At 31.5% G+C, this 11,403-nt stretch overlaps 1 protein-coding gene across 1 annotated transcript; it reads left to right on the forward strand.

The window, feature by feature from the left end:
* Positions 1–5,567: 5,567 nt before the first annotated feature.
* LOC105163583 (LOB domain-containing protein 29) lies at positions 5,568–7,006 on the forward strand. Its single transcript, XM_011081994.3, has 2 exons — positions 5,568–5,945; positions 6,091–7,006. Exons 1-2 carry the CDS (start codon positions 5,667–5,669, stop codon positions 6,508–6,510), a joined length of 699 nt encoding a protein of 232 aa, XP_011080296.1. The 5' UTR covers positions 5,568–5,666; the 3' UTR covers positions 6,511–7,006.
* Positions 7,007–11,403: the final 4,397 nt, after the last annotated feature.

Here is an 11,403-nt window from a genome sequence, read left to right on the forward strand (position 1 = left end):
TTTAGAACACACCACTCAAAAATTATAAATTCGAGTCCCATATAATATTAATTTATTCATATATAAATAATTAATAACTAGTGTTTATATATTTTAATATTAAAATTATATAATTTATGTCCCTTCACATACATTCGCAATTAGTGGTAAGATAATGATTATATTATTCTTAAGAGTAGTGGTGTTAGTGGACAGTTATGACCATAGTATTTTAACATTTTTCTTTAATTCCATTTGCTCTCTATAATTTGTCGGGGCCGTTGAAGATTCATTTAAACTTTCTATAACTTATTCAAAGTGCGTTCGAATCATATAATATTATTGAATTATTGTATTTTAAAAAAATAATTTAATAATAATATGATTAATTAGATCAATTAAAATAGTGAGTTTGAATTTTCTTAAAAAAAGCGCGACAATTATTTTATCTTTATTGGCATCTTATACATGAACTAAAATTCTTAACCAAAAAAAAAAAAAATCTAAACTGAGGAATAAATTATTATTTGGTGTTTCATTAGATGAGTTGCAAATTAAATAGTTGTACGCCAGGGTACACACGCGTCAAGCATAATTTTAAAGGTGGGTCAGATTCCTATGTGGTCTCGAAAAGTTTAAACAGGGAACACGACTTCACCTGGAACCGATTTTTGCTGGAAAAAGGGGAAAAAATAAATAAAAAAGAAATAACTAATTAATTTTTGTGTAATTATTAATTCTAAAAATTAAAAAAAAATATATAATAAAAATCCCCTGTATGAGTTGGAGAGTGTACGGAATTAGAACATGCTAGCACTTATAATCTCAGATAATAATTGCTTCAGGTGGTTTTGGTAGGGTTGGTTGCATTAATCCATAAAGTTAATTTAATTAAATAAAATATCCAAATTAATTTTCTTAAAAAAATAAATTTTATTATTTAGAATTTTGAGTAAAATCAATATATATATATATGTATATATACACTGTTCACATGGATATTAGTATAAATAATGATTAATAAAGATGTCTAAGCATGGGTTAGTGGACAGCCATTTGAGTTAATTATCAGTTGGATTAATGTACGTACATGATTGGAACAACCTTAAATTAATCCTTGCTAATCCCACATTAATTAATGCTAATTAATGAATATATTCCTGCGTATCTATCTTTTATTTGCTTTGTCAGATTTTGATGCTTCCAAGAACTGAAAAGGAGTTCATCCCTCTGAAGCTTTAGAAATTCAACTGAATATTCTGATTAAAGTGTCAATGATTGGCCACATTTCATCGTTTTCTTTCAGCTGTGTTGTGAATGTTTAATGTCATGTCCGTATGTTGGATATTTCTTTTTCCATTTTTACTAAGATCAATTCTTAATTTTTGTTGGAATCCATACTCCATCTTTATTAATTTTTCATATCTAAACGTACTGTACTTATAATTAATTACAAAGACAGCCTCAGGAGTTATAAATAGTAATTTTACAAATTAAAGAGCAATGAGTGTGTGTAATTAAATTTAATTTTAGGTGGGTGGACGTAATTTATATTTAAAATAAATGCATCAATTTTATTAGGACTAATTACACTTTCAACCCCTTTGAAAATAAAAAAATTACACTCCCCCTCTCCCTCCAATAAGTTCCTAAAAAACGTACATTTACACTCTCTCTAAAAATTTATTGTTTACACTTGACCCCTTTTCTTATATAGTCTTAATTCTTAAAACATTTATCATGGGTTCACATTCATGTATAAAAAATCAATTACTAAAGAGGCTATATACTTCAATTTACAAACATTACCAAAAGTCTTATGACAAGGGATATTGGATGGGGAACTTGTAATAATAATTACAATTATTCTACTTCTTGACTAATATTGTCGTTGAGACAACATGTTTGTGGGGGCATTTTAGAGATTAGGCATTCATAGTTTTGTCTGATAAGAAAGGAGCTATCTTATCACTGAGTATGTATTACAATGCATGGGTTCAATAAATCTAAGACACAAGCTCCAATGAGAAACAAAAACTTGAATGAAAAGTGACTTTAGAGGGGGAATTAGGCAAAAGAAAAGGGTAAAAAACAGTGGGATTAATTAATGTCATAAATCTAAAACAAAAAAAACAGGAGGTGTATTAGAAAGTCTGAACAGGGACTAAATAGTTAAGTGCAGCTTTTGAACACACGTCCTACATTATTGCCTTTAACGTTGATTATTTTAAGGATCCCAATTAGTTAACATGCCTTCTTGTCTGCAACCATTTCATTCTTTCTCTTTCTTGCCTTAAGTGGCCAACAAGTACACATGACTCAAAGAAAGAGAGAGAAACACCAAGAGAGAGAAAGAGAGGTAATGGCTGCCAGCAGGAGGGCGATGCCCCAATTGCCATGCATGAATGTGTGTGCGTGAGAGAAAGAGAGAGAGAGAGAGAGAGAACACTGTTAATTGTACGTTAATCTTTCTTATAATTAGTGTTTTAATTTATTTAATTAAACATTAATGTTAGATTAGCCTTGTCATTAATCTACCATAGGGTTTGTATTTTAATTAACTCTTAATTAATACTGTGGTAATTAATTAACATGTGGTAGGTAAAAAGTTCATTTATCAAGCTTCAAAACCTAGAGAAACGAGAGGGGCAATTAAGGTATTTCACCATATATATATATATATATATTATAAAACACATTTTACCGTTTTAAAAAAAATATATCATCTTGTCAACTCTAATTATTATGTATTTTATTTCAAAGCTAACACTTTACGCATCACATCAGCTATCATATATCTCTGACATCGTCTTTATTTCAATATTCAACTTCGTTAATTTGAATCCACCCGGTCTCATTTTTTTCTAATTAAATTGAGATGAAAAAGTAATAATATATAGACGACACTATGAAGATTAATTATGAAAAATAGATAATATTAAAAAAAGATAGATAGATATACTTCTAGAACAATATATCAATTATTCCAATTAATTGAGAAAACCCTTAATTTCTATAGGGGGGTGGGGGCTGGATTGAATTGCAGGGTCATGATAAATAATTAAAATTAGGGTTAGAGGTGAGTGGGACCAAAATGCAAAATTGGGCAAGGTCTACATGTTGGTGGCTATGTGTGACAGAAGAAGGTGATTGAAAGCGATTATTGCTAATTAATTACTTAATTATATATATAGAATCACTGTTATTGCTCGACAAGCTGTGACCTCCCACACTTAAACAATTAATGGACGAAATTAAATTAAAAAATCTAATTATAATTAATTAATAAAAAAGGAAAAACACCTTTACTTTTAGATCTCCATGTTATGTGCTTTCACCAGTCACGTACTTCTATTCCAGTGTCACTATCTTTTGTTTCATTCTGTTTTGGAAGATGCCCCTAAATTTTTAAATCATATAACTTTCCTTTTATCTCTAATTTTAATTATTTTCTCAAATTATAAATTAGTAATTCCATATATATATCTATATATTTATTATTAATTAATGACAATGGCTATAATTAATTCGTGGGGGATTTTAGTACATAGTTTTGAAGTATTTGGAATGATACAATAGTTGTGTAATTATAGGAGGTGACATTTTTTATCCTGTTGAAAGTAAATTTTACAATTTAATTTTGTAAATTTTACAATTTTATAATATGTTGGGTCTTTTGCAAGTTACATGTAATTTTTTGACCAATTAAATCACAAACTTTTAAGAATTACGGGATTAAATTATAAAAGTTAATTCATGCACGATAAAGAACATCATCCCCTCAAGTTATAGGACTAATTCATTCAATGCTAATACAATAGTCCCATCATTTGCATTGAGATCATAGGGAAAAAATGAATCTTGGATCACTCCAATTTCAATTTAGTGATCAATTTCAATTTTGTAAATGAGGATAATAATTTACTGCATATCCCACGTGCCAAGTATGTGTTTTTTTTTTTCTTTTTCGGAATTAAATTGGCATTTTTCAATAGAAAAATATGATCTACTCTTTTTTAAAGAGTGTGGATCCCAAATGACATCCTGCCATAATTACAAGACAAAAATTCATTAATTTTCCCTTTGATCATATATGTTTAAACCCATAAACTTTGGTACATTTATAGGTAATTTCACACGTTTCCGGGGATAAAAAGGTTGTAGTATTGTATTGTTTTCTTGAGACTGATGAAGAAAAGGAATGCATGCATAAGTTAAAATCTCGAAATTGTAGCTAGGGTGACATGAAGAGCTTGCTTTATTTGTTACTGATTAATTGAGGGCATTGGTGTTAGTGTTTAATTAATTAAAATAAAATTGAAGACATAAAAACAACGAGTTGACAAACAACAGTACCCTATTTATATATAAGCATGCTCATTGATGTGTTATTACACAACTTTTTTCATTATAAAACTACTTCTGTCTCTACTGTTTAAGTAGATAATCTTCATTAAACTCCTCCACATCCCTTCAAGTTAGGTCCGTTTAATTACATAAATACATGTTGTAGTTGTAATTATAAGCACACTTCGGCCTGTTAATGGCGAAATTTTACACAAACAGTCCTTAAGCACATTGTACAGATACCCCCTTGATGGTTACTGTGCCTTGTAATTTTATATATGACATTTAGTGTTTGTGCAATAAAACCTAACCTAATTAATGATGTTAAGAGAAAAATAATCCATTTCAAACGAGTCCAAGAAAATAAATAGTTATAGCTAGTCAAAGTCGAGTAGTTTGATGATCATCTCGACACCGTGAACTACATACATGATTGATTAGTAATTTATAATAAGGAATTCAGTACCGGTTGAAGGTTAAATATTTTGTGCATTATTTATTCGACCATATTATAGTAACAATATATATAGCATTAATAGTCGACCAAATTGTGATCGATCATGATTAATTAATTTGGATTACATGAACTCAACTCTCATTATTATTAAATTTTTATTAATGGCCTACTCACAGCCAGCTAAAAGTCTTGTTCAGGTCACCATTAATCAATCAATGCTAATTCTTGGACTTGTATTCTTTGCCTAATTCAAGACAAAACAAGAGTCTTAATTTGCTTGTGGATGTGAAAAGACCTGTTAAACAAAAAAGGCCATAACATATGTATAACACGTGAAAATGTTTGTGTGTGTATCTGTGTGTGGGGGTGGGGGGTGTATTCTCGTACGTATTCAAAACGATCTGTATGATCTAAACACTGAAATCTTGAAACTTACTGGCAGTCATCAGAGAGGTGCAGGAAATTTTCTGACAATGGAGAGATGGTATGATGATGATATCCAATCATGGAGCAAATTAATTACAGATCATGGGTTGGGCTTAATTATGTTATAAATTAGCCCTTTTGTCCTTTAAGAACACTGAATGGAATCTTAAACCAGACTATAAAAATTTAGGACGGAGGGTTAAAGATAGCATTTTTGTAAGAATAAATATTGAATTATGTTCCCCAATAAGGGAACCACATGTAATAAACTACACAATAATTTATTACCCACCTCTCTCTCCCTCAAGTGCTTATAAACCATGGACTCATCATCAATGTCCTAAGCCAACAACTACTTACAAGAATATCCTCAGTTCAGTTCAGTTCATACATCGGTTTTCAAGAATCGTATACCCTTAATTTTGTCTGATTCTTACAAGAAAAGTGTTGTTATAACATGACAGGGTCTGGTTCCCCTTGCGGTGCCTGCAAATTCTTGAGGAGAAAATGCGTGAGGGGTTGCGTTTTCGCCCCTTATTTCTGCCATGAACAAGGTGCTACTCACTTTGCAGCCATTCACAAGGTTTTTGGAGCCAGCAATGTTTCCAAACTTCTTGCTCATCTTCCGGTCAGTGATCGTTGTGAGGCGGCCGTCACGATTTCTTACGAAGCTCAAGCTAGGCTACAAGATCCCATCTATGGTTGTGTTTCACATATTTTTGCTCTCCAGCAGCAGGTCTAATTGTTTTCTCTCTCTTCAACCCTCTCTCTCTCTCTCTCTCTCCTGTTTTTGTCTTTCATTGTTTTCCTTCATATGTGTGTGTCTGAATCATTAATGTTTTTAGAATTTTTGTGTCTGATTTTGTGTTCTTGATCTTCAGGTTGTGAACTTACAAGCCCAATTGGCTTCTCTCAAAGAACAAGCAGCTCAATGCCTCATAAACAACTCCAACATCACTGCAAACCCTAATGATCAGAAATTCTACGGCAGTAGCCATTCTAATTTCTCTCAAGATGTCCAAAGCTGGTGGAATTCCTTCCAGAATCAGGGTACAATGCCTCAATTTGATGCAAATTTCAACAACAACAACTTTGAGAATATGGCCTATTACGCAAGTGGAACCATGAATCCGAGTGACCCTTCAATGAAGTACGAAAATTCAGGCTTCCCGGAAGAGAACACCTCGTTCGGGAGCATGGATTCACTTGAAATGCAGTCTAATGAAAGGCAATGGCCATTTCAAGACGACGCAGACGACCTCCAGTCAGTGCCCTTCAGATACATTAATAATCAGCATTAATTTAATCCTCTCCGTCAAGGGAAATTCCAGTTAGGGTTTTAGTAGAACCAATACATATATATATATAATCATGGGTGAGTGATCAAGAAGAAGAGTACGCACTGATGATCTGCCAGTTTTTGTATTAGTTTATCTGCAAACTTTCATGACAAGCATTTCAGCTGGAAACCCTAGAAATGTTCTGCTGTCAGAAAAGAAAACCCTGTTTTTCCACCTATGATTGTTCGATTTCTTAGACCATGTGTAACCTTGGATATATATATTTTTAAGTAGAATAAGTAATATAGCATAGTTTTATAATGCTCCCAGGTGATTTTCTTTCAGCTAGCTAGTTGCGTAATTTGTTGTTTCGCAGTGCGGTCCTTCCTAGGTATTATTAAGACCTAAATCTTAGACCTAATTAAGACACTATATATATACACCTGATTGATTGCTTCTCTTACACTTTCCCTTTTCATTAACCACCTAATTAGCTAGCTGTTCTTTCAGTGACATTCTTGTACTAATACACATCTTATCGTCTAATAATTACATGACTTTTTCATAGGTTGCAACTCTTGTGATCAGTAATGACTTATCATCATCGACACCCCTGAATATTCTTAGCTACTCATAATTTATATATATTTGCAAGGTTTTTATACTCTCTCTCTCTCTCTCTCTCTATATATATATATATATATATCATGACACTTACCTAGTTGATGATGATGAGATTAATGAAATTTCTTGTGATATCCATTTCTTCTGGGATTAATTTTTCATCGTTGTCAGAACTGGCATCTCATTTCTAATTCATACCACTGATTTCCAGAGAGAGAAAGTGCTTCTGATGGTAAATCCAGCTGATGAAATTCAACTGCAAGAAGTTAAATTATATATGTTGAGTGTCCCAAATTGGGACTCCTATGTTTCTTGGCAGTATATATAGTTCATAGTGATAACTTAAAAATTAACTATAGCAGTAAAACCTAGAGGTCTGGACCCTTGAACAGATCCGGGTAATTAATTGTAAGAGAATATTGTCATTATTACCAGAGTTGATTCTTACATTGATCAATTTATATCATATGGTTATAATTCTTCTTTGCAGTTCATACTGACAATCGATATTTATCAGACTGTCGGCAGTTCTTACATTGTCTACTTTCCGAATGCCTTGCAACTGATAAATGCTATATATATATATATAATCCATCCGGCCGTACGTGCAGACGCTATTAATTAAGTGCTGATTGTCTGTTAAATTTGATAAAATGGAATTTTCCAGACCAATTTAATTTAATTAAGTTATCCTCTTATTTACTTTATTGAGATAGTATACATACATATATAAGATTTCATGAAATTAGTGGAAGCATACCTGGTCCTAATGCTCGAAATCTTGACTACAACATATATATTTTGTGCGTTTCATGTTGATTCTTGTCCATTTTTGATTAATACTAATTAAGCAAACAAACGACTACTTCTACCATACTTTATACCTCAACATTCTCATAATCGATGTATTTTCATTACAATTATCTTTGCATCTTGAAAGGAAAGAAAGAACTAATGAAGGTTAGTTCCTAGTTCAATATTCACCAGATCGATTGATCGATGATGCTGAGCAGAAACAATTACCCGCTAATTACTTACCTTGATCAGCTAGCATCTTTACTGGTTCTTTTGTCGAGTTCATTACAGTCTATTAGACATATATATAATTTAGTGCTAGAGGAATTTTTCAGGTTAGGGGTAGTTTTGTAGGATAGGATCAGTTAACTGTCGACAGTCTAAAAAAGGGCTACCTCCTGAGTCCCCGGCCCTCTCCTGCACAGAGAGGTCAAATCTGAGACGAGGGCAGAATATAAAGGCTTCTTATTACACTATAACAACGAAAGCAGTTTGTCACTAAATGTTCCATACTAACGAATTTAGGAATGCTTAATCAAAATTTCAGAAATTAATGTTGTACTTATCAAATAACGTAATTACATCAGCACTTACATTTCTTCAATTAACGTCATTAAGGAACCTTAAAACAGCAATCCACGTTCATGAAATTCATGAATGTAATAACAAGAAAATTCAGGAAAGAAATTAAAAAAAATCATGCAATTATCAGGGAAATTAATTATATTTCTTTATTATATATTTAGTTCAAAATTAAGGAGGAAGTACAGAGGTGGCAAGCCCACTGTTGGCTGATTTTTATCTTTTCACTAGTCTCTTAATATTGCATTAATTAATTTCTTCTTAATTACAGCTTGGTACTTAGTACTACTTTCTACTGACTAATGACTTTGTTAATCTTGCATTAGTATTAATTAATAATGTTTCTTCTTACAAGATTACACAGCTTCTGTCTTTTCCTTTAATTTGTGATCATTCTAATTCATTCACCTTTCTTTTTCCCTGGAAAACTTTCACTTTTGATTAGTAGTTTCAGACACAGACACACACACACAAATATATGTATATATAATTAATTAATAATTCAAAGGAATAATTAACTTTATTGTGTAGATGAATGAATGGAGTGGCGTGTGGATTCTTGAACAACAGAAAGGCATCGATCAACTAATAATATTTTTTGGACAAACGACTTTTGATGTGTTCTGATCAGAATATATTTTGTCAAAACGCCGAAATGCGGTTTGAAAGTTTGGTCGCTGCCGCTTCACTCCAACTCATTATAATTGTTTCCTATCACTTGTAAAAAGGATTTTGGACCTAATTTATTTAATTTCCTTTTACAGTGTTGTCTAAATTTGTACATGTTTTTCCTTCTTTTCATGAGTAATTAAGTGTTGTTTGGTTGAGTTTGTAATATTTCAAAAGTATTTTACTAATTGTTGGCATTTTTTTCTTGAGAAAAAGTACTTGTAAGATGCAAAAATAAGATATTATGATCATCTTGTGAATCTCTTGTTCTTTTAAAAAAACGGATTTTTAAAAATTTAATTATTCCCTTTAATTGTAACCATATTAATTTTAGAATAAATTACAATCATTTTGTCTAACGTTTGACATAATTATAAATATTTTCTCGTTGGTTCAAAAATTACAAACACCCCCTTGATTTTAACGTATGTTTAACTTAATGAGCCCATTTTGTTAGCCTCCATTATATTTTAATCCAATTTTTATGATGAGTTGAACAAAATGATCTTTTGAATTATGAATTATAATATTTTATGTTTTTTAGTCATCCAAAAATATTTTGATAGACTAATTATATACCTTATGGATACCCACCCTCAATTTTATTTTTAAAAAAAAAATTCAAATGTGTTTTTTTAGAAAAAATCAGCAAAAGTAATGCAGTAATTTCTGCATCACCATCATTAGGCCACATAATTATTTTCATTTGAAGAGGCCTTTATAAATTTTTCAAATAACGAAGACGTATTGAAATTTACTATGTTTTGAAATAAAATTTGATATATACTTAACATATAAATTTCCAAATAAATTAAACGAATTACTACCATTTAAATGGCCTAATTGATTGGTTTTAAGTTAATAAGCTTTAATTTTCGTGGGAGGTTTCGTTGCTATTGTCAAGAGCTGACCAAATTAATTAATGAACATTTACAATAATTAGAGCTTATCCAAAAACGCTGAATTTAAATTGTCTAATTATTTTATTTGAACAGTATTTATCTAATTAATTTGAATGATCATTCACCAACTAAAATGGCTCTCTTATTCCCTAAAAAAAAAAAAAAAAGTTTCTAGAAACTGAAATTGACAACAAATTGTCCATTTACGATGGACCCTTCAACTAATTAATCTCCTTTTTATTGTTTAATAGCGTGTAATAAGGTTGTAGGATTTGGACAAATTAAGAAGGGAGATGAACGTTTTTGATAATTAAGTTTCCCAAACGAAATGGGTGAGGCAGATGCAGTCAATCCAGGGAACAGACGGTCTATGTATTTGAGTACAGGTCGTCGTGTTGATCATATATTAAATTTGTATAAGTAGAGTACTAATATTAGGTAAACCTACTTAGCTAGTAGTCCATAAACCCTACACATTCGACCCCACTTTCTTATTAATATATACTTATCTACCCTTTGTGTTTGCTTCAACACTAATCATACCTTTCACCCCCTTTTCTTCTTTTTTGCTAATCCCCAAGTCATACAATTAGTCAAAGGACCAAGAAATCCATTTCATTATTGTAATAACATTTTCACTTTTAATATTTTGGTTAAATGCATTTTTGCCCCCGTCATTTTTAGGGTAATATTTTAGTTTTGTATATATATATATATATATATATATATGGCAGGTGACGCTTTTAGTGTCATAAAACTCAAAATCACGTCTTTTTAGTCCAAAAAAAAATGATTTTGGGCCTTGTTAATCCCAAAACCATAAGCACGTGACTTTTTAGAACTAAAAATACGTGATTATGAGTTTTATGGGAAAAAGTGACACCTGCTATAGTTGTATCAAAATAAATTATGCACTTATTTGATGGAACTGGAAAAGCATTTTGCCCCACACGGCACAAGGGTGATAGGCCTATCTGTTTCATCTAAATTGGTTGTAGTCATCTAAGAGGGTGTCTGGCATTTGCCTCAGGCTGCTGCATTTGAAGGATTGCATATTACGGACAACTTGCCACCAATTCAAGGCCAAAAGAGATGCAATCAGATGGAGAAACCAACAGTTGATGCAATGATGTTATTTGCCCCACAAGTCTAGCCGGTAATGTGGAGTGCACTACTAATGGGACCTCTTAAAATCCCAAAGAAATGTGTTTATATTGTGGTTGGCAATTCAGACAAAAAACTGCCTACATCAGATAAGTCATGGCTGCAATATGTAGGAGGGAATTGTGTTATATGTGATGACCATGTTAGTGAGAGCCACTCACACCTCTTTCTCCAATGT

Source organism: Sesamum indicum, linkage group LG6 (assembly GCF_026168435.1).
Source record: "Sesamum indicum cultivar Baizhima isolate 11 linkage group LG6, ASM2616843v1, whole genome shotgun sequence".
NCBI classification, from domain to species: Eukaryota; Viridiplantae; Streptophyta; class Magnoliopsida; order Lamiales; family Pedaliaceae; genus Sesamum; species Sesamum indicum.